The 25,270-nt window shown below is 40.5% G+C and overlaps 1 protein-coding gene across 1 annotated transcript in view; it reads left to right on the top strand.

Moving 5' to 3' along the window:
- Nucleotides 1-23,417, top strand: part of CD2 (CD2 molecule) — a 40,579-nt gene extending 17,162 nt beyond the window's left edge. The window contains exons 4-5 of the mRNA XM_036768708.1: nt 3,842-3,964; nt 22,934-23,417. Coding sequence (XP_036624603.1) covers nt 3,842-3,964; nt 22,934-23,244 — 434 coding nt within the window. The 3' untranslated portion in view covers nt 23,245-23,417. The remainder of the gene's footprint in view (nt 1-3,841; nt 3,965-22,933) is intronic.
- The last annotated feature ends 1,853 nt before the right edge of the window (nt 23,418-25,270 follow it).

Genomic DNA, 25,270 nt, shown 5'->3' with positions numbered 1-25,270 from the left:
TGCCTTTTTTTTATTTGTCCTGGGCCCCAGCAGCTCCTTAAGGATGAGCCTGGGTGGAGCTCTGTCTTAGGCACCTGGGGAAGGAACATAAAAGAAATAGTCCCTGCCTTCATGTGGCTTATGGGATAGAATGTTAGAGTTGGAAGGGGCCGTGGAGGTTATCTCCTCAAGCCCCCTCACAAGTAAGGAAATTGGGGCCCTGGGATGCTTGGACCATTTGCTCAAGATAACATGGCTAGGTGGGCAACACAGCCAGGACTCAACTTCCATTTCTATGTTCTTTTAATTACACCACGCTGTCTCTGTCTCTAATTGGGAAGGCAATGTATTAGCACATGAAATAAGAGATCATTTACATAGCATCAAGTCAGCAAGTACAAAATCATGTACCAGAATGCAAATTAAGCACATACGTTTAGAGGAGACACATAGACCGTGAAAAGCAGTCAAGAGAAAAAAATATGTGTGTACATATGGGAAAGAATGGAGACTTGATTCTAGAATAGCAGATGTAGAGCTGGAATGGACCTATGAGGTTATCTAGTCCAGCCCCTGCATTTTGCAGATGAGGAAACTGAGTCACAGAGAGGTTTTAGTGAGTTGGCCAATGTGACACAAATACTAGGCATGAGAGGTGGGATTAGAACCCATGTCCTCTGACTTTATAGTTTAGCACTCTCTCCACTGAACCACATCTGAGACCAGGGTTCCATCTACTATGCCATGATACCTCTCTGATCTCTTTCTTCCTTCCTCCCTTCCCTCCTTCCCCCCCCTTCCCTCTCCTCTCCTTCCTTCCTTCCTTCCTTCCTTCCTTCCTTCCTTCCTTCCTTCCTTCCTTCCTTTCTTTCCTTCTTTATTTATTTATTTCTTTTTCTTCCTTCCTTCCTTCCTGGTTGTTTGAAATTCTCTCCTTCCATTCATGAAGCATTCATTTGGCTCCCCTTATGCAATGAATCTGGGTTTATCTGTCCTTGGCTGATTTGGGGATTCATTAAGGACACCAATGGAAACAGGTCCAACATTTCCCAGACCCTACAAAGCTTTCAAGGTCCTGCTAATACAAAGAAAAGTGGCCAAGGCCAAAACTGAAGCCTCTCCTTCCTTCCTTCCCTCCTGCCTCTAGGTGATGCCTTCTCAAAGGTATGCTAGAAAGCCATACTTGCTTTACTGGAATGATTCTGGTTCTCTAGCTGGTTAATTGATTTTTTAAAAAAAATATTTATTCATTTTTAGTTTTCAACACTGCTTTTATAAGATTTTGAGTTCTAAATTCTCCCTCCCCACCCTCCTGTCTCCCCTCCCCAAGACAGCATGCAATCTGATATAGGCTATATACATATGATCACATTAAACATTTCCACATTAGTTATGTTGTTAAAGAAAAATCAGGTAATTGGTAAAAGGTAAAAACCATAGAAAGAAAAAACAAAAAACGAGAAAATAGTATGCTTCAATGTGCATTCAAACTCCATAGTTCTTAGTCTGTAAGTGGATAGCATTTTCCATCATGAGTCTTTTGGAATTGTCTTAGGTCATGGCATTGCTTAGAAGAGCTAAATCAAACAAAGTTGGTCATCATACAATGTTGCTATTACTGTGTACAGTGATCTCCTGGTTCTGCTCCCCTCACTCAGCATCAGTTCCTATATGTCTTTCCAGGCTTTTCTGAAGTCTGTCTGTTCATCATTTCTTATGGAACAATAGTATTCCATTACATTCATATACCGCAACTTGTTCAGCCATTCCCCAATTGGTGGGCATCCCCTTAATTTTCAATTCTTTGCCACCACAAAAAGTAACTGTTAATCTATAGACTTATAGTGGTCAAAATTCTTTGGTTTATCCAAACATTATTCTTATGTAATGTCACTACAGTTTGAAGGACTTTCCCCACTTTTTGCCTAAAGCCTATGCTTGATGGATTGAGCATCTTATTTTCGCCACGTGTCTACACAAAGACAGGCAAAAAACAGCACCTGACCTCAAGGAGGGTACATTCTAATATTGAAATAACATGTAAACAACTAGGTATGTACCCTATTTATACAGAGTAGATGAAAGTAAACTCAGAGGGAAAAGTTTTCCTTAGCAACTGGAGGGACCCAAGAAACGTAACTGATAGAAGGTGAGATTTCAGTTAAGTCTTGAAGGATAAATGACTTGTCCATAGTCACACAGCCATTGTGTGCCAGAGACAGGACATGTAGGTCTTCTTAACCCAAAGGCTTCCTCTTTATCCTATGCCACAATGCTTCTCTAGGGTTATCTTGGGCCAGTTGATTCTTAAAACATTTATTTTCTTTTCTTTTAGTTTCATTATTTAACTGTATCTGGGTTTATTTTAATTACCCTCCTGTCCTCTGTACTATAAGTTAAGCTTGGTAGTCCCTGGCCATCATACCAAACCAGAAGCATGGTACAATGGAAATAATCCTAGGTTTATAGGTGGTGAGTTTTTGTTCAAATCCCAGCCTCCATTTCAATCACAACCCTGTTGCTTACTACCTGTGTGTATGATGTTGGACAAGTTGTTTGTCTTCTCCAAGTCTCAGTTTCTTCATCTGTAAAATTAGGGGTTTGGACTAAATGGTCCTTAAAGTGTCTTCTATCTTTAAATTTTTCATCCTATGATTAGCAGGCAGCAGGCAGTGCCCTCCCTCTGTTCTTCACCCTTCTGCCTAAACTGCTTCCAGTTCTGCTCCTGAGCTCCAGGTCCAGATTGGGAAAGCATGAGGACCTGGGTCAATATAGAGCTCCTGTCCCTAATGAGGATGCAGCAGTCATGGACTGAACCATCTCTGAATTCTTTAAAACCAGAACCACAATCTTCAAATGAAATAGATTGCTACAGGCATGTGGTAGAGGGCTTGGAGGGCCCAGCCGGTCTAACCATTTTCCTTCAGCTAATGTTGGATTCAAACTAACCTAACCTAGCCCCCCATCTCAGCTCCATTTAAAGGATCCTCAATTTCCACCAAAGCTTAGGATTAGTCTTGTTTTTTTCTTCCTGTTGGATAATCTAAGACATAATACAGCTTATTGTCAAAAGGCAAGTGAGTACAAGAGCATAAAAAAGCAAAGCCACAATTAATAAGCCACTGCAGTTCCTATGTGAAGGAAGATTTCTCTTCCTAAAGAAAATCCTTTAAGAAATTTGATTTCTATCCCTTTGACTTTCCCCGTGGAGTCCATCATGTTTCCTGCAAAAGTGTAAGCAAATTTCTTTCTCCTATTGATTTTCGTGGAAACATTCAGCTGAAGAAGCTATTTCTGTTTTGATGCCCTATTGGGTCGGATTTCATGATACATTATTAGACTGATAGTTGTATTGGTTGTAAAATGATACTGCTAAGGTCAAGGTCATGAGTTGAATCTCTGTGCCTCCCCAATAGCTTTGATCTGATTCACAGCCCTGTTTTTCCTCCTGACCCCAACGGGCTGCCTCACAAATGGATCATATAGAGGTAGAAGAGTGGGGATGGTTCACTGCCACACTTCATCCCCATTGGAAAACAACTCATTGCAAATATACTCACTACTTGTTGAGTGTCCAATAGTTTCAGCTTGGAATATAAAGAACGTTATTAGTCTGAAAGAAAGAACAATGCCCGAGAGAGATTCTTAGGGTTCCATGACATGTGTTGACTCTGTCAAGAAGCTTTCAAATATTAATTCACCTCGTATGTGATCCAGCCAGCCCTGGATGAAGTTGAAACAACTTTTTCTCATTGACCTACTTGAGGAGGAGGTAACATGCATTCAACCTGAATAACTAAATGGTAACTTTTGCCTGTGTCCTGCTATTGCCAGTGAACCATCCTTTTTTTTTCTCTTACAGTGAAAGTCTGGAACATTTATCACATCCTGAGTATTTGTGGAGGTGGGATAATCCTGTTAATCTTCTTGACTCTGCTCATTTCCTGTTTCCTGAGGAGGAAAAAACAAAATAAGAAGACAAATGGTAAGCTTTTGTTCAGTCCTGCTACTGAATGCCTGCTTGGGCTAGCAGGCTCACTGTTGTGAAAAGAGATGATGAAGAAAAGACTGGTGAGCTGGGCAACTTTGACTGGTGGGGCTGGCAACCTGGGATGTGCAGGACATTTTGCAGTTTGCTTAATTGTGAAAATCGAGTACTTGCGGGTGGTAATGGGGCGGATTCCAAAAACTGAGCTCAAATGAGCTCCAGAATAGCAGATGCCTTGCTTCTCCTCCTAGGCTTAGAGAAAAGTTGCATGAAGATTAAAAAAAACTTTTAAACATTTTTACTTTTTAAATTGAATCTTATTTTTAGTTCTGAATATTCTTTCCAACTTCCTTCTCCTCCACCCATTGAGAATATTAAAAAGAACCCAAAACTTGTTGCAAATATGTTTAGTCGAGCAAAACAAATTCCTGTATATTATATCCAAAAAGAAAGAAAGAAAAGGAAAAGGAAAAAGGAAATATGCTTCAGTCTGCAGGATTAAATGAGGTAATGTTTCTAAAGCACTTAGCAGAGTGCCTAGCTAGCACATAGTAGGCATTTAAATGATTCTTCTCTTCTTCTTCACTTCCCTGCATTCTGAGTCCATTAGCTTTCTATCAGGAGGTAGCTAATGTGTTTTATCATGAATACTCTCTAATTGTGGTTAGTCATTGTATTGATCAGAGTAAAATTTTGAATGTCATAGATTCTAAAGGTAGCAGAGAGTATCAGAGAGATTTTTTCCCTACACACCCCAAAAGGTAGGTCAGCTTCAGTTCTACCTCGGCATGCAGGCTCTGCTCAGTTCTGCCCCTTGCAGAGTTTCCTCGTCATCTTAGACTAGTCAAAATGTACATTGTTGGTGGCTGGACTTTTATAAAAAGCTGCAACTTTGACTCATTTTTCATTCATTTATTTAAAAAAATTGTAAAGTAACTTTTATGAGTACTATAGCATGCTAGGTACTAAAGGAGATACAAAAATAGTGTCTTGTTCTTGAATAGCTTATGATACAGCAGGGGTAGGTGGGTAATAAGTCACTTGCTGATACATAGGATGAAAATAAGTACATAAGAAAATACTGAGCACTATGAGATCAGATGAGGTAATGATTGCCTCTATTTAGGAGACTCGGGAAGGCTTCCTAAAGGCATTAGAATTGGGCTTTGAACACGGGTAGGATGACAGCAGGCAGAGGTACAAGGAGGGAATATTCCAGACAGAGATAACAGCATGAGTGAAAACACAGAGGTGGGAAGGCCTAGGGCATGTTTGGGGCATGGTGAATATCCTGCTTTCATTGGATTGTAGAGTGCTTGAAGGAAGAGAATTGGGAAATAAGACTGGAAGGATTGACTGGGGTGAGGTCTGAACACCAGATGTTGTACAGTACTTTACAGATGGAGCCTTAAGACTATAGAAACTAGTCCCCAGAGACATATTTCTTTTCTCTTGCCAAACTGTTTGCCTTGTCAACTATCATCTCTATGTAGATCTATATACCCAGACCTAGTCCCTGTCCTGAGTCCTATATCAGTGATTGCCTATTGGGCATCTTCAATCGGATGTCTGATTCAGTTGCTGTTCAGTCATTTTTCAGTTGTGTCCAACTCTTCATGACCCTATTTAGGGTCTTCTTGGCAAAGATACTAGAGTAGTTTGCCATTTCCTTCTCCAGCTCATTTTTTAGATGAGGAAACTGAGGTTGATGGAGGTTAGGTGATTTGCCCAGGGTCATGTGGCTAGTAAATGTCTAAGGCAGGACTCAAACTCAGGTCTTGCTAACTATAAATCCAGAATTCCATGCATTATGCCATCTAACTGACCAGAGAGTCCTCTTTCAAAAACAAGGCTTCATGTACAAAATACAAACCCTTCATCTCATCATTTAAAGCCCTCATAATTTGGATTTGGCCTACCTTATTGCATGTTCCTCCCCTTCCCATACTCTATATTCCAGCCAAACTGCCACCTCGCTGTTTCCCAGATTTGGTATCCCATCTGCTACTTCTCTGCCTGGAATGCATTCATTCCTTTCTCACATCTCTATCTTCAAGCCCTTTGTCTCCTTCAAGGCTCAGCCCATATGATATCTCTGATGAGAAACCTGTCCTGGGCCACCCAGCTGTCACTGTTCTGTCCCTCCCCAAATTTTCTTACATTTATTTATCTGGGTACATGTTGTATACCCCCAGTAGAAGGCAGGCACCTTGAGGGCATGGACTAGTTTTTTTTCTTTTTTGAGCCAAGGAGGCTTTCAATATATGTGGTGATGAAATAAAATGAATTAATTAATAAAATTAATAGACTATTAAATGTCTATTATGAATAAGGTGTTATGTTAAAAGCTAGGGATATGATTACAAAAAGTGAATCACTGACCTCAAGGAGCCTGCATTCTAATAGGAGAAGACAACACATATCCATCCATACAAATATATATGTGTGTGTCTGTGTGAATATATACACATACACACACAAACATTTATACATATACACAACACACACATATGTAAAGGAGCAGGAATTTTACTTTTGAGTTACAGGGATGGTGAGCTATCAAATCTATCTATCTATCTATCTATCTATCTATGACAGTCAATTGACACAACTTTACTAGAAGTAACGGCAGCTTTGATTTAATTTCTTTGGCCAGAGCGAGAGGTAAAAAATATATAGGGGAAGAGTTGTTGCTGTACTATTGCGACCAACTCTTCATGACCCAAACAGCAGTTTTCTTGGAAAAGATACTGAAGTAGTTTGCCATTTCCTTCTCCAGCTCATTTTACAGATGAGGAAACTGAGGCAAACAGGGTTACATGACTTGCCCAGGATCACACACTAGTAAGTGTCTGTGGCCAGATTTGAACTCAAGTCTTCCTGACTCCAGGCCCTCACTATCCACTGCACCACCCAGCTATGTTTGGGGGCAGGGAGGGGTTCGGCAGGGCAAATGGACAGAGGAGGGTCATGATGGGATATATAAATCATAGTCTGGTCGGGACCTGGCTATATATCATGAGCTATAGAAGCCTGCACTCAGTCACTAATCAAAACAACTCATCCCTAAATGTATACAAATGATTATAATAAAATTGAAATATAAGAACATAAAATATACTAGAGTTTCCTCTGAGCTCAGATCACAGAGAGATCTTTTCCAGCTTTGGCTGGGGCAAGAGGAGGGTTCAGGGAGACTTCCATGAAGGCAATGAGCCCTAGGAGAACGAAGAATTAAAGAGAGAAGAAAATGCGGGAAATATGAGCCAAGATGGCGGGAAAGCTTGGGACATTGTTCAGAGTACAATAAAGTATCCATTTTTTTTTTCCTGAAGCTCAGAGTACAAGGGACAGGAGAGAGGGGAGTGTGAGATAATTCTGGAAAGATAGGAAGGGGCAGATTTCAGTGTCTAGAAGCCTAGGCTAGGCAGAAAGCCATGGACCTTGATATTCCCCTTTGGACCTTACATTCCCTTTGCTTCCTCCAGACTTTTGCCACGGTTCCCCATACTTCTGAAATGGTCTCCTCCATATAACCCCCACCTTTCTGTCTGCTGAAATACTTCTCTTTCTTTAAGGCAGAGTTTCCTAATTTGGGGTCCACAAACCCCACTCCCCACCAAAGGAGTCCCTGAACAGATTTCAGGGGGTCCATGAATTTGGATGGGGAAAATGACATCTTTTATTTTCACTGACTTCTAGTTGAAATTGAGCATTTCCTTCCATTATTTAAAAACATGATTCTCAGAAGGGGTCCATTGCCTTTATCAGACTGCCGAAGTGTTTCAGGCCAGAAGAAAGGGTAAGTACCCCTACTTTAAGGAGTCTTCTTCTCTGATCTCTCCTCCAACTACAAGTGACTTCTCCTTGCTTGAATCTACTACACCACTTCAACTGGATCTCTTCTGTTTATTTTTATGAATTCCCAGAATGCTGGAGGATTTAGAGCTAGAAGGAACTTCAGAGATTATACATTGCAAGCCCTTCATTTTTGACATGAGGAGACCAAGACTCAGAAAGAAGTGATTTGCCTAAGATCACATAGGGAGTAAAGAGTAGTATTTCCTTTTATTGGAGGTCTTCAAACAAAAACTGGATGACCACTGGTTGGATATGGTATAGAGGGGATTCTTTGGGATCATAGATCTCAAACAATGACATCAAACTCAAATAGAAATGGGTTCACTAAACCATACCTAATGATCCTTGGGAGGGGGTGGTGGTGTCGCATTTGTTGTGTTTGTCCTCTGGTTTTGAAGAGGACCATGACATCAGGAAATGATGACATGACTTGCAGATGACTTTGATTTGAGTGAGGGAGGGCTGTGCAAGGTCACCAGCCTCACTTTCTCCTCCAGAGCCATCTCGGTCCAGTGGCCTGATATTCACCAGGATGACTGGAGATGGCCCAGGATGCATTGGGAGACCCTGGCCCTTTTAGGCTAAGATCTTTCCAGGTTCTCACTTTGAGTGAGGTAATGCCCTTTCATGAATAGGCCTCTTTAAGAAGTTAATCAAGGGATGGCTCCTTTAATCAAAAACTAAAAAAAAAATCAAACTGAGAGGAGAACACCATATTGACTTAGAAAACCACAGTTTTTTTTTTAGAGTTGCAAGGAATTTCTTTTTTTAGGCTATACATGTATAATCATATTAAACACATTTCCACGTTAGTCATGTGAAAGAAGAATCAGAACAAAAGAGAAAAGCTATGAGAAAGAAAAAACAAAAAAATCATCAAGAAAAGATAAAATAGTATGCTTCAATTGGTATTCAAACTCCATAGTTCTTTTCTCTGGAGATAGACAACATTTTCCATCATGAGTCTTTTGGAATTGTCTTAGATCATTGCATTGCTCAGAAAGTTTAACAAAGTCACTCATTGAACAATGTTGCTGTTACTATGTACAATGTTCTCCTGGTTCTGTTCACTTCACTCGGCATCAGTTCATTCAGGTCTTTCCAGGTTTTTCTGAAGTCTGTCTGCTCACCATTTCTTATGGAACAATAGTGTTCCATTATATTCATATACTACAACTTGTTCAGCCATTCCCCAATTGATGGGCATCCCCTCAATTTCCAATTCTTGGCCAATACAAAAAGAACTGCTTTAAATGTTTTTGTACATGCTGGTCCTTTTCCCTTTTTTATGATGTCTTTGGGCTACAGACCTAGTAGTGGTATTGCTGGGTCAAAGTGTATATATACAGTTTTATAGCCCTTTGGGCATAGTAACAAATTGCTCTCCAGAACGGTTAGATCAGTTCATAATGTCACCAACAACACATTGAGTGTTCCAATTTTCCCCACATCTTCTCCAACATTTATCATTTTCCTTTTTAGTCATATTGGCCAATCTGATAAGTGTGAAGTGGTACCTCAGAGTTGTTTTAATTTGCATTTCTCTGATCAGTAGTGATTTAAAGCATTTTTTCATATGACTATAGATAGCTTTAATTTCTTCATCTGAAAACTGCCTATTGATATCCTTTGACTATTTATTAATTGGGGAATGACTTGTATCCTTATAGATTTGACTCAGTTCTCTATATGTTTTAGAAATGAGGCCTTTATCAGAGACACTGGCTGTAAAAATTGTTTCCCAGGTTTCTGCTTCATTTCTAATCTTGGTTCCATTGGTTTTGTTTGTGCAAAATCTTTTTAATTTAATATAATCAAAATTGCCCATTTTGTATTTTATAATGTTCTTTATCTCTTATTTGGTCATAAATTTTTCCCTTTTCCGTAGACCTGACAGGTAAACTATTCCTTGCTCTCCCAATTTGCTTATAGTTCCACTTTTTATGTCTAAATCTTATAGCCATCTTGACCTTTTCTTGGTATATGGTGTAAGATGTTGATCTACACCTAGTTTCTGCCATACTGTTTTCCAGTTTTCCCAGCAGTTTTTGTCAAATAGTGAGTTCTTATCCCAAAAGTCTTTAAGTTTAACACAGAGTAGATTACTATAGTCATTGACTACTATGTCTTGTGTACCTAATCTATTCCACTGATCCGCCACTCTATTTCTTAGCCAATACCAAGCAGTTTTGATGATTGCTGCTTTATAATACAGTTTTAGATCTGGTACAGCTAGGCTGTACCTTTGCATTTCTTTTCATTAATTCCCTTGATATTCTGGATCTTTTCTTCTTCCAGATGAATTTTATTATTTTTTCTAGCTCTATAAAATAATTTTAGGGAATCTGATTGGCATGGTACTGAATAGGTAAATTAATTTAGGTAGAATCATCATTTTTATTACATTAGTTCTGCCTTCCCAGGAGCAACTGATATTTTTCCAATTATTTAGATCTGACTTTATTTGTGTGACAAGTGGAAAACCACATTAAACCAGATTAATATGATCTATGTTCTATTGTATTTTTGTTTCTTTTGTTTAGTGTTTATTGATTTACATTTTAATCAGGTTCAGATCACACTGCCCAACCTCCTCATTTTATAAATGAAGAACATTCAACCCAGGGAGGTCAAAATACTTGACCAAAGATGCAGAGGTAGTAAATATCTAAGACAGGATTTGAACCCAGGTCTTTGAACTTCAGAGCCAAGTGTTTGTTCCACTGTACCATGCTGATAAGTAGAATGGTGGCCTCTGAAAACTCTTCAATTCTGAGATGCAGTGCTTGATCAGCTTGGCACAGAGTGATGGCATTGATGTGTATTTTAGGCATTTATGTATTTGGTGTAGCCTTCCCTAATAGACATTAAGCTCTTTGGCATCAGGGATTATGTCTTGCTTCAACTCTGGATCCTCAGCTTCCACCATAATGCATTCTGCACCTAAGGGATTCTGAATAAAGGGTGAGTGATGTGTTCAGAACTCTTTGTTGGGAAGATCAACCTGTCAATGGTATGTAGACTAGATAGGAGGGAAAAGTGAGAGACAGATAGAGACCAATGAGGAGGCAAGTGGATGGACAGTGAGCAAGGCCCAGGCTCGAACAGGAGAAAGCTGGGCCAGATGAAAGGGAGGTTATACCATACATCGTTTTTAGTGACGCCAAGCTGCCTTGTGATGCCAGACTCCATCTTTTGAACACCAATGCTCTAACGTAGAGGTGGCAAACCAGAGAGACCCAATTACATTTTCCTTTACATTCCCAAATTATAATTGCCAATTGCATTTTAATCTGATTTGAGGGTACTTAAGATTGTTAACTCCTGAGTGCCCTCAAACCAGATTAAAATGTAATTGGGAAATAGCTAGCAAAATAAATAACAATACAAAAATACATGCATATTAAAATGTGGTTTTGTAAGTTGGTTTGCAGCCTTCAGAGATCCTAATGGATGGCCTATTGGCCATCATTTCTGTATGAGTTTGGTACCACAGCTCTAAGTCTATGATCATGAAGCCCAACAGTTGTTGGAGAATCACAGTTTTGGGTCATCTGTTGGAGCATCCCTGACATAAATAGACTATGGCATATTTTCTCTAATTGAATGAAAGAAGTGGTGTCAAATCCATCCTTCAGGAAATGCATAATCAGAAAAGGGAGCTGATTGGTCATATAGTGAAACTGAGAGACAACTAAAGTTACTGTACTGGTATGCACAAATTGTGAAAATAATAATGGCTAACATTTAGACAGTGCTTTAAGGTTTGAAAAGAGTTTCACACACACACACACAGACACACACAGACACGCACACACACTTCTCTCTCACATACATGCATACATATATTTGTATAAATAGGGTATACCAAAGGTCTTAGTACTATTTTAAACTATGTTTAAAATGGCACTATGGATATGCATAGCTAGATCTATCTATCTGTCTGTCTGTCTACCTATCAATCAATCTATCTATCTAGATAGGTATATATTATTTTATATTATATAGTATTGATACAATAATATTTTATTCTCACAAAAACTCTATGGGGTAGATGGTATGATTATCCACATTTTACAGTTGTGGGAACTGAGGCTGAGAAAGGGTAAGTGACTTACCTAGGTATCCTGGGAGGAGTTCCACATTGGGTGCCATGGACCACTCAGAATTTGAAAGTTCATATAAGTCATTTCTTTAATAAAAACACACCAGGTGACACCCAGGCAAAAGTAGCCCTCAAGGAGGTTCTATGAAGTTGCAGAGGCCTGCTCTTCAGTTCATAAAGTAGTCCCTATACATTCCTTGCCCAAAGGGTCAACAGTTGTGTTTTAGGTCGCTCCGCCTGGTGACAAAGTTAACTCAGATCATCCTGGGCTTGTCCTATAGTTTCCCACTCTCAGCAACCCTGGGGCAGGGGAGAGGTGATGAGGAACCAGTTGAAGCCTCCCAGGATGTGCACCTCAGTGTCTGGGATTAAAGGAGGTGCACTAGGGAGAGGGGATGGTGTACTTCAAGCTGCTCTGAGTCTGTATCATAGCCTTCTGTCCCATAATACTAGATTATGGCTCATAGATAGCAAGTATCTGAGGTAGGATTTGAATCCAGATTTTCATGATTCCACATTAGGCACTGTCTTGCTACCCCATCTCAGCTGCCTCAGAGGAAATTTTTAGAGGAAGGCTTCTAGTATACTGGTTATACATGCATGTAGGGCTTAATAAGGACGTGAGGACAAGAATCCTGAGGTATGAGAAGAGGTGTGATTGGATCACAGATTATTCATTCAAGTACATTCATAGTGGCCAGGTGATAGTATTCTGTCACTGCCTGGAATGAAGGTTCTTCTGAACCAACTGATCCAGAGAAAAAAATCAATCAATGTTTCACTGATTCCTCCTTAGGGTCTTGGTTCAGACTCTACTTCCAGGACTCTTCCAAGAGTGACCTGCTTCTCCAGGAGAGAACAGATGATGAACAGCAAAGAGCAGAAAAATGGGAGGAGGATTCTCTTCTCCAGTCATTGGGAGAGGATAGAAAAGGTAGGAAGAGGGAGGAAGTGGCTGGTCACAGGAGTCAGCAAGGAAGCCCCTTCTCACACACACCAGCTGGGTTCAGTTTCTCATGATTCCTTGGCAGGGAGCTGCTCATTTGCATTCAGTTGAATAAGTTATCACTAAAAGGCAGTTAGTTCATCACAGCAACTTGCCATGAGAACGTGAACAAGAACACAGAGGACTGAGAACTAACAATTTCACTTCCAGAAAGAATAGAAGGCAAGTGGACAGAGCCCTGGACTGGGAACTGGAAAGAACCAAGTTCAAATCCAGCCTCAGAAACTTACCAGCTGTGTATCCCTGAGCTAACTCACTTAACCCTCACCTTTGTCAGTTTTCTCATTTATAAAAGGAGGATAATAAGGACATCTATGGGAAGCTAGGTGACCCAGTGGATAGAGCGCCAGACCTGGAGTCAGGAAGACTCATCTTTGTGACTTCAAATCTGGCCTCAGACGCTTACTAGCTGTGCGACCCCCGGGCAAGTCACTTAACCCTGTTTGCCTCTTTCCTCATCTGTAAGATAAGCTGGAGAAAGAAATGGCAAACCACTGCAGTATCTTTGCCAAAAAAAACCCAAGTGGGGTCATGAAGAGTTGGACATGACTGAAATGACTCAATAATAATTATAGTATATATAATATACTATTATATATATATATAATATATAATATAATCAATACTATATATTATTGTACAGACGAAATGAAATAACATTTGTAATGTTCTTTGCAAACCTTAAAGCACTACATAAATTCTAATTCTTATTATTATTATGCAAGGGAAATTTTGTAGGGATATAAAAAGAGCATGGTGTTTGTCTTCCTGCTGTTGTCAAAGAATCGCTATGTATACACAAAGTAGGGCAGCTAGGTGACACAGCGGATAGATTACCAGGCCTGGAGTCAGGAAGACTCATCCTTGTGAGTTCAAATCTGGCTTCAGGAACTAGCTGTGTGACCCTAGCCTTGTTTGCCTTAGTTTCTTCATCTGTAAAATGAACTGGAGAAGGAAAGGGCAAACCACTCCAATATCTCTGCCAAGAAAAAAAAGTGGGGTCATGGAGAGTCAGATACGAATGAAATGACTGAACAATGACGATGCACAAAATATCAGGAAAGGTGAAAGAAGCCAGGATAACTATTCATAGGATAACCAAAATAAGTCAAGTAAAACAAAACAAAATGGAGAGAAAAGAAAGCTTTGATTAATTGACCAATTGTGACTCCAGAAGCCTGACGGTGAAGTGATCCTCTCTCCTCTTAGGAGAGAGGAGGTGGACTCCAGGTGTGCAATGAGGTATACATTGTCAGATGTGGCCAATTTGTTCATTTGTTTTGTTTAACTCCTCTTCTTTGCTAGAAGGATGACTTCTTCTGGGGTAGGGGGATCATTGAGAAGAGATAGTGATATAAAAATAGCATCAATAAAAACTTTTTCTTTTTTTTTTTAAAAAAGAGAAAGCAAAAGGGCCAGAGAAGAGTCTCTCCACTTTCAAGATTATTAGGAATCTCAATAGAGTTGGAAAGGGCACCAGAGGTAATCTAGTCCAGGCCATTTTATAGGTTAAGGATCTGACGTTGGTGAGGTAAAGGATTTGACGGAGATAATAAAGGTAGGAGCTAGCAGAGCTAGGATTCGAATCCAGGTCTACTAACTCCAAAGCAGGGTGTAGAGGCAAAAACAGAAAAAAAGAAAAGGAATCTGGAAACAGAAGGAAAATCTGGACCACGTCAGGAGATTAGGAGGTAGGAGAATATGACAAGCTAAGTGAGGCATGAGAATCTTTTTTAAAAAATTATTTAGTATTTTCCCCCCAGGTACATGTAAAAACAATTTTTAACATTAGTTTTTAAAACTTTGAGTTCCAAATTCTCTCCCTTCCTTCCCTCCCCAACTCCCCTCATTGAGAAGGCAAGCAATTCCATAAAGGTTATGCATGAGTAGTCATGCAAAACATTTCCATATTAGTCATGTTGTGAAAGAAAACAGACCAAAAAAACCCTCAAGAAAAATAAAGTAACAAAAGTGTGCTTCAATCTGTATTCAGACACCATCAGTTCTTTCTCTGGAGATGTATAGCATTTTCCATCATAAGTCTTTCAGGGTTGTCTTGGATCATTGTATGGCTGAGAATAGCTAAGTCATTTACAACTGATCATGTTACAATATTGCTGTTACTTTGTACACAGTACATTTTACTTTGTATCAGTTCATGTAAGTCTTTCCAGATTTCTCTGAGAGCATCTTGCTCACCACTTCCTGTAGCATAATTGTATTCCATCATAATCACATACCACAATTTGTTCAGCCATTTCCCAATGATGGGCATCCCCTCAATTTCCAATTCTTTGCTACCAGAAAAGAGCTGATATAAATATTTTTGTACATATAGGTCTTTTTCCTTTTTGTTTTTATTGCTTCTGTGATACAGACCTAGTATTGGTATTGCTAAGTCAAAGGTATGAGGCATGAGACTCTTCCTGGACAATGAGGAACTGGATACTTTGAGGAGGAAGCAGCTTCTTGCCCTGAAACATCATTCTACTCCTGAGTGCCTTCCTCTGAGGGATCTGTTCCTCCCAGAAAGGTGACTAGGTCAGCCATATTCACTCCTCCATTTCTCTCTGCGCTCCATTACTGACTCTGGCTCTCCAGACTTCTTTCTCTGCCATGTCCCCATGTGGGCACCTTCCCCTCCCCCAATATTTAGCTCTTTTTAAAGTGTTATCCTTCCCTCCTAAGAATGTAACTTCTTTGGGGGCAGGGATTAATTATTTTTTGTTCTATTTTTGTCCTCAGCACTTAATAGAAGGCCTGACACCTGTTGTTGCTCAGTTATTTCAGTCAGTGTCTGACTCTTCATGACCCCATTTGGGGTTTTCTTGACCTAGGCTTTGTCCATTGTTCCACCTAGCTTCCCTGCCTGACACCTAGTAAGTACTTAATAAACGTTTATTGACTTGATTCCAAAGACTGATAATATAGCTTCAAAGGTAACTTAAGAAGAGAGATCATCCATCCTTTAGGGATCGGTGGAAGATTTCCTGATAACTCCTGTGATCAGTCCATGATATTAATCAATCAACAAGAGTTTGTAAGGGAAGGAGGATAGTTAATGCAATTATAGTTAATCGTTATAGTTAATAGTCCTAGTTAATGTAGTTTCAGAAGGCAAGTATGGCAGAGGTAATGAGGTGTCAACATGTTAAGAAGGTGTCAACATCTAGTGATCCCTTTATGAAATGCGGACACCTTTGTATAACGGAATTACAGGGAGTAATCCCATTGGACTTGGCTTTGCAGGGCCTTAAATGAATAAACATTGGATTAATTCAGACGTTTTAGGAGGATACATGCCAGTAGCTGCCTGTACAAGAGACTATCATGGGCACCCCTCCACCAGCCATATAGCTTAAAAGGGAGCTACTCAATCAGTAAGAGAAACTGCTTCAAGGTGCAGGACATACATTCCAGATACAGGATTCCAGATGAAGGAAGAAACAACTTCCAGGAGTAGGACCTCTAGCAGCAGAAAAGGGGTGTGGATTCGGAGAGCTTTTCTTGGCAATAAGAGTTCTGGAGTACAGTGGAGAGGAGAAGACCTTGGCAACTTGATTATGCAACCTACCCAACAGAGATCTGGAGTAGAGCCATATGAAGACCCTAAGAAGAGATAAACTACATTGGGTCTCTGTAGTACCACAATTGCGACTTGGCCACATTTGTTTCCTACATGTTTCATTACCATCATATTCTGCTTCCCCCCATTTTCCCCATAGGCCCTGTGTGTCTGATGCCCTTCATCTATAAGGGAATTTTTTGTACTTATTGTTCTCACTATGCCATCTTAGTAAATGCCTTTGCTAGGAGCTAATTGTATCTATTGGTTGACTGCTAATGGGGAGCACCCTGGTGGGGGTTTGTGAGCTCTATAGTTTTAGGAGTTATTACCCTCTTTTACCTTGAACCCTAAGTCCAGTAGCTGACATCTTGTGAGGTGGATTGCAGAGAGAGTGACAAACATTCATTAAACACTTGCTATGTGTTATGAGAATACAAATGAATATCAAGTAAGACAGTTTCTTACTTAAAGGAGTTTTCATTATACTGAAGAAGTGGCTGCCTTTTCAGGATATTTCTCCAGGATGTTCCTCTCTTAATTTTCACCCAAATGTTCCCCACCAGGCCTCGCCACTCTGATCCCTGGAAATCTTCACACAAATATACTTTCTTAATATACAATGTAATTCTGCTTCCTATTTTATCTATTCCTCTTTTGTGTGGACAAGGCAGCTAGATGGCACAGTGGACAGAACCCTTGGATTAGAATCAGGAAGACTCATCTTTGTGACTTTAAATCTGGCCTCAGACACTCACTAGCTAGATGACCCTGGGCAAGTCACTCAACCCTATTTGCCTCAGTTCCTCATCTATAAAATGAGCTAGCTGTATGACCCTGGGCAAGTCACTTAACCCTGTTAACCTCAGTTCCTCATCTGGAAAATGAGCTGGAGAAGGAAATGACAAATCACACTAGTATCTCTGCCAAGAAAACCCCAAATGAGGTCATAGAGAGTTGGACATGACTGAAAAATGACTGAATGTCAGCATCGTTTTTTTGTGGATAAAGCATATCTTTTTAGACCCATATTTCAGCCATGAATCTCATTCTACCAAGTCTCAGTGACTCCTATAAGGTCAAATTTGCCTCCTTATGTAGACTTTCAAGTTTACTCTGCTTATCTGTGTACAGATATCTAAGGCCTTGGATTTTAGTTTTAGTTACTTTCTTGGACTTAAACTCCTTTTAATTAATGGGAATCTCCTTTGCCATTCTTTTTATGTAATAGCTGCTATTTTCTATGATCTCTAGCTTGGTACATGTATCTAAAATTTTCTCTCCCCTATGTTAGGGCTATATTGAGAGGCATGGTATTCAGAATGAAGGAAGTGAGAATCCTGCTGCATTCTATCTTGGTCAGACCATGTTTGGCATATTGTTTTCAGTCTGGATTTTAAGGGCAGCTGGTGACATAGTGTATAGAGCAACAGGCCTGGAGTCAGGAAGACCGAATTCAAATCCAGCCTCAGATACTTACTGTGTAACTCTGGGCAAGTCACTTAACTTCTTCTGGTCTCAGTTTCCTCATCTGTTTTTTTCTGGAGGTGGAAGGCAGAGCAACTAGGGTTAAGTGACTTGCCCAAGGTCACACGGTTAGTAAGTGTCAAGTGTCTGAGGCAGGATCTGAACTCAGGTCCTCCTGACTCCAGGGCCAGCTCTATTTACTGAGCCACCTAGCTGTCCCTAGTTTCCTCATCTGTTAAATGGGGCTAGTGATAGCATCTACCTCCCAGGGTTGTTGTGAGGATCAAATTAGGCTATTTATAATGCACTTAGCACAGTGCCTGGTACATAGTAAGCACAATATAAATATTATCCATTGTGATCATCACCATCATCACCATCATCTTTTAGTAGTGATATTGACAGTCAGGAGAAAATACAGAAGAAAGCAACCAAAATGATGACGTAGACTGGAGTCCATGTCATAAAAGGAATCATTAAGGGAATTGAGTGGTGTCTAGGGAAGACATAATTAGGGGGAACAATATTTGTCTTAAGGTATATGAATTGCTACCCTATGAAGAAGGGACTAGATTTTTTTTAGCCCCAGAAATCAGTACTAGGATCAGCAGTGGGCGGTAGTTGTAGGAAGGTGGATCTTCTATTAAGGTAAGACAAAACTTCCTGTTAATTAGAACAGTTAAAGTGGTATGGGCTGCCTCAGGAAGTGTTGTGGTATCTTCAAACAAAGATCAGATGACCTTTTGTGGGAGTTGTTGTAGAAGAGACACCCTTTAGGTACAGGTGAGCTATGGGGCCTCTCAGGTCCTTTCCAACTCTTATTTTCCATATTTCATAATCCTATAAATGTCTTTGGATCTTTAAGCCTGGTTCATTCAGACCCAGTTTGGTCATCTCAGTTGTGTCTGATTCTGTCGCCCCATTTGGGGTTTTCTTGGCAAAAATCTTGGAGTGATTTGCACCATTTCCTTCTCCAGCTCATTTTACAGATGAGGAAACTGAGGCAAACAGTGTTAAGTGACTTGCCCAGGATCTCACAACTAAGAAGTATTCTGGTTTGAAGTCACAAAGATGAATCTTCCTGACTCCCAGTCTGGCTTTCCACCTGGTCAGATCTAAAGAAAGGAGACTCACTTTAATAACAGCTAGCATTTATGTATAGCTTCGAGGTTTGTAAAACACTTTATAACTATTATCTCATTTTATTCTCATCACAACCCTGAGAGGTAAGTGCTGTTAGTAACTCCATTTACAGATGAGGAAACTGATTCAGGGGTTATGCAATTTGTCTGGGGATATACAGCTAGTAAGTTTCTGAAGCCAGATTTCAATTCAGGTCTTCCTGATTCCAGGTTCAATGCTCTAACCATTGTGCCACCTAACCATATAGATTGGTGTGGGTTTCTGAGGTTTGCTCAGACTGGATCCAACCTCTAAAGAACTTCCCAATTGTTATCAGAGTAAAACTAGTGTTCAATATGTGGTCTAGGGACCAGTGACTTTGAGCAAACAAAATCTTGTGGTTAATTTCTACTAAGAACTGACTAGCTGTGGGCAGAATATTTCTACACATTTCCCTTACTGTGATAAGTATTGTAATACAGTAGGGAGAAGAAACAGGGAGGAGGGAGCAAAGAACAGTACACAAAATGGTTTATCAGGCCCTGGATAATAAAAAGTTAATTGTGTTAGCTCCATTTCTTAAGATGGCTAAAGGGGAAAAAAAAGAAAACTCACATTAAGATTTACAAAGCCCTTCCTCACAAAAATTCTGAGGTAGGCACTGCCAGTATTATTAGTCTCATTTTAAAAAATAAGAAACCGAGGTCACCCGGTTAGTCAGTGTCTGAGTCAGGATTCGAACTCTGACCCCCAAGTCTAGCACTCTTGCCTCTACAATTCTATTGGATTCAGGGAAAATTAAAGAAATGAATAATGGGATAGACAGTTAAAATTCTAAGAGGAGGATGAAGGAATTGAGGTCATTTGAACTAGGAAAAAAGTGATGACATTTGCTTTTTAAGTATGATAGGAATCCCTTTTTAAATTGGTATCAGAACATATCTTAAAAGGATGATTATGAAGCACCACCATGACTTCATCAAGAACAAAACTTATTTCCTTTTTTTGATGGTTATTAATTGGTATTCAATGGAATTCCATAGATACAGTTTCCCTTTGTTGTCATCCAGTCATTTTCAGTCATATTCAACTCTTCGTGACGTCATTTGAGGTTTTCTTGGCAAAGATACTGGAGTGGCTTGCCATTTCCTTCTCCTGCTCATTTGACAGATGAGGAAACTGAGGCAAACAGGGTTAAGGGACTTGCCTAGGGACACACAGCTAAGTATCTGAGGCTGGATTTGAACTCATGAAGGTGAGTCTTCCTGACTCCAGGACTGATGCCACCTAGCTGCCCATGGTTTACCTACATTTTAGGAAAGCGTCTGATGCTATTTTGTGGGATAGATGGGCACCAGGCAATAATACCATCAGATGCATTCCAACTTCCAGAAAGGCCAGGAACAAAGAGTAGTTGCTAACAATTTGGCAGGAAGTCTCCATGTGAGTGCCAAAGGGGTCTGCACTTGACCCTGTGCTGCTGCTTACAATTCCGTTAATGACTTGGATAAAGGCCTGGATGGCAAGATTGTCAGATTTTCAGATGACACAAAGCCAGGAAGAATGGTTAACATACTGGGTGACAGATCCAGCATCCATAAAGACCTTGAAAGGCTACAGCATTGGATTGAATCTAAACAAGATGAAATTCAGCAGGAGTAAATGTTACGACTTATACGTTAAAAAAATCAGCTTCTCATGTATACTACGGGGGAGGGATGATTAGACAGCAGCTTATCTGAAAAAAATATCAGGGGGTTATGGACTACAGGTTCAATATGAGTCAGGAATGTGATGTGGCAACCAAAAAAAATTAATGCAATATAAGGCTGCATAGATAACATCATTCTAGGAGCAAGTTGTTAATGGCTCCCTGCTACTCTGACTGGATGTGACCACATCTAAAATATTGTGTCTAGTTATAGGTGATGCAATTTAAGAAGGACATTGATAAGCCAGAGCACTTAGAGAAAAGGACCCCACGTGAGGATTGGTTGAAGCAATTGGAGGTGCCCAGTCTTCAGAAGTGAAGGTTCAAAGGAAATATCATTATTGTGTCCAGAGATTTGAGGACCTAACATTCAATTTCTTCTAATAGGGAGGAACCAGATACAATGGGTGGAAATTTCAGGAAGGCTGATTTAAGCTTGATGTCAAAAGAAAGCTTCTTCAAAATTTTATTGGCATTCGTTCATTTTTCAGTCATGTCCGACTCTTCTTGACCCCATTTGGGGGATTTCTTGGCAGAGATGTTGGAATGGTTTGCCATTTCCTTCTCCAGCTTATTTTACAGATAAGGAAACTGAGGCAAACAGGGTTAAGTGACTTGCTCAGGGTCACATAGCTAATAAGTATCTGAGGCTAGATTTCAGCTAAGGTCCTCTTGACTCTAGGGCTGGTGTTCTATCTACTGTACCACCTAGCTGCCCAAAAAGCCAAGCAGGGGATTTTATATTTGACCTTGAAGGAATGATGAGACATTGGAGTTTATTGAATTGATGGCGTGGTGGCATGATCAGATCTGTACTTAAGAAAGATCTGACCGCTGAGTGGAGGATGGATTAAAATGGGGAGAGACTTGAGGTAGGGAGCACAACCAGTGGACTCTGGAAGGTGATGGGGACCCCCCCCCCATCACAGTGCTTGCTATGTGACTTGAGACAGGCATACGTAGGAGTGATGTAGTGAAGGCAGAAATGACGAGACTTGGCAACAGACTGAATACCTGGGTGAGGGTGAATGAGGAGTGAAGGATGATGCTGAGGCTCTGGGCCTGGGTGGCTCAGAGGATGGCAATGCCCTTTATGGTAATAGGGAAGTTTAGAAGAGAGGAGGATTTTGGTGGGGGAAGATGAATGAGTTCTGTTTTGTATGTGTTGAGTTTGAGATGTCTACCAGACATCCTGCTCTAACGTATTAGAAACAACTGGTTAATTGGGTGGAGCCCAGGAGAGAGGGCTGGATACAAAGATCTGGGAATCTTTATAGAGAAGATAATCAAATTCATAGAAGCTGATGAGGCAGACTCTTGGGAGTACCACCATCTAGTGCAGGCTCTGGATAGGATAAACCCTAATCTTCAGTCTCTACGGGGGAAGAAGGCAAGATGGGGACAGTAGTAGCATGCTGTGACTGTCACCAGACTTCTATCATGGATTTCACTTGTTATTTCTGAAATCGTACAGTAATGCATATTATTGGCAGCCAAGGAGTCCTCTGCCCCAAGAGAGGGGCCGAAGGAGGGTCTCTTAACTTTGGGATGAGAACTTGAACTCCTTGTGACTTTCTGAAGATTGAGTGAAGAGTAAAACCTTACAAGCCAATCAAGAATACACTTAGCAAATGCACTCTAACCTGGAACACTGTCTAGAATGGAGTTTGGTAAAAGACCAATTCATCTTGGAGTCTCTTTTACTTTGTCTTTCTCTGTCCCTCAGTTTCCTCATCTATATAATGCAAAAATAGACTAACTTAGCTCTAAGGCTTCCTCCAGCCCTAAAATCTTAAAATCCTATTTCATTCTAGATCAGGGGTTCCTAACCTTTTTGTGCGTCATAGACCCCTTTGGCATCTTCATAAAACCATGAACCAGAATAATGTTTTTAAATGCACAAAATAACATACATAGGATTACAAAGGAAAACAATTACATTAAAATACAGTCATCAAAACATGATTCTAAGCTAAAAACCCTTGCCCTAAGTAGTCTGATGGCATGGTCCTTAGAAACAGCATTATAACAGTGTGGTCCTCCAGCTTGCATCTCTTAGGGTCTTATATTACATTTAGACCACTTCTTTAAAGATTTAAAATGTTTTGTTTTGGTTTGGTTTCTTGCAGTTACAGATCAGAATCTAGAGATTCACATCTCCAGAGCAAATAAGGAAGAGAGAGGTCGAAAGCTTCCTCAGAGTCCAGATCACCATCCACAAGTATCTGGTGGTCGCCATCCTCAGCAACCACGTGGTCACCGTCCCCAGTCACCTGGTCACCGTCTCCAAGTACCTGGTCGCTGTCCTCCAGTACCTGGTCACCGTCCTCAGCTACAGCAGAAAAGGCCTTCTCCAAAAGTCCAGCAGCAAAGTGGACCTCCCTTGCCCAGGCCTCGAAATCAGCAAAAGCCTCCTCACCAGGAAAAGGAAAAAAGATAATTATTTCTCCTAGAGGAAGTTTTTCTTCTCCCAACTTGTAAACGGATGTAAAAAAGATCCTTCCAAATAAACAGTACTGCAGTTTTCCCTATTCGTGGTACAAATTCCTATGATCATTTTCTACCTCTGGGCTACCACTTTTCCTAAGTGTCACTGGTCATGGACAATGTGTAGGGGCTTATCTACTCTTTTGTAGGGGAAAGAGAAAAAATATCAAATGGTGGAAACCAAAGTGACCAAGGATTTGTTGTCCCAGCCCAGGGTAATGTACTCTCATGGCAGGACTCTGTTGTTGTCAAGGAAAAAGCAGTTAAGGTTGCAACCATTAAGAGGGTGGACCATAGCATCACTGAACTGGAAGTAGAAGGCAGCCCAGATGACCAAGCAACAATTCTTGCCCCTGACAAGAGAATTCTTTGCTGTTTTCTTGTTCAATCCAATGAGTAAGACACTTTGCTACGTACTAGGGCTATAAAAATAAACTAAAAAATGGTCTTTGTCCTTAAGGAACTTAGATCCTTCAGGGTTGATACAACACATAGATGAGTAAGTACATGGTCATTTGAGGAGGAGGGAGAGAATACCGACAACCAAGGCAAGGGTTCTTTGCCTTTTCTGTGTCACGGACTCTTTTGGCAGTCTGGTGAAGCTGATGGACCCTTCTCAAAATGATGCTTTTAAGTGAATGAGACAAAATAAACAGGAATTAAAGAGGAACCAACAACATGGAAATGATTATTAACATTAAAAGAGTCCATAGACCCCAAGTTACAAACTCTTGAATGAAGGGTATCAAAAAATACTTCCCCTGAGAGATAGTACAGGAACTGACCTTGAAGGAAGGTAGGGAATAATGGATATTGTTTTAAAAGAAAAAAGCTTTACTGGGCCATGCAGATGTTGTGAGCACATGTAACTAAATGAGAAAAGCCTCCTCTTGAAGTATTTGTGCTTATCTAGTCTTTTGTAAGGGAGAGAGAAATCATGGCTGTACCTATCTCAGTCTGCTCCTTGTCAGACAGAGTCCAGTGCTAACTAAGATGTTAGAATAAAACTGAGACAGATCAGGTCTATGTAACAGGAGAAGAATCAAACAAGGGTCCTAAAATCCAGTCAGCCCAGATCTATAACACACACATACACACACACATACACACACACACACACATACACACACACACACACACACACATACACACACACACATCCAAGTTCAGTGGCATGAAACTAGAAAGGGAAGGGACAACTCCCTGGCTTGGCTAGATGAATAAACCACAGCAAACTGGGAGGAGCACAATTCAGAGTTTAGATCTGGTTCCCCTGCGTTGTTTAGAGCTGTCCACAGTTCTCCTCCATTAGTGCCCCTCCTCCCCAACAGCTGCCCTGCACAAATATTCAGGAAGTGGAGAATCATAGTGCACAGGACCATAGACAAAGAACTCAAAGGGAATTTGAAGGCTGTCTAATCCAGCCCTTTCATTTTACTGATGAGGAAACTGAGGCCTGGAGAGATGTAATTACTTGTCCAAAATCACATTGGTAGAAAGCAGCAGAACTGAACGGGATCAGAGATTTGGAGCTATAACGGATCTTAGAGGCCATCTGGTCCAACCACCTCATTTTACAGGTGAGGAAACCAAGCCCCAGACAGGTGAACTTGTCCCACAGGTAGTAACCAGCACATCTTGGAATCAAACCTAGGTCTGCTGGTTCCAAATGCAATAGCTTTTCCATCGTACCACACTATTTTTCATGAACCAACCCAAATTCACTCTGAACTGGAGGTCGGAAACAAGAAGCCAATTAGATGGCATGCACAATAGCAGGGATGAGAAAGAATTTGGTTCCATCAAATAACCTTAATAGGTTATTATCAAAAGGTCACCCCACAGGCACGCAGAGAGCTTGGGGCAGACCCATGCCTTCTGTATGCCTATGCTCACTCCCATATGGGACTTAATATTCAGGTACCCTGGATCAGGGACAAGAGAAGAAACAGGAAAGAGAAAGAATTGTCAGTTAGAGT

Source organism: Trichosurus vulpecula, chromosome 7, assembly GCF_011100635.1.
Source record: "Trichosurus vulpecula isolate mTriVul1 chromosome 7, mTriVul1.pri, whole genome shotgun sequence".
Classification (NCBI taxonomy): Eukaryota; Metazoa; Chordata; class Mammalia; order Diprotodontia; family Phalangeridae; genus Trichosurus; species Trichosurus vulpecula.
This window is presented reverse-complemented; position numbering and strand designations above follow the sequence as displayed.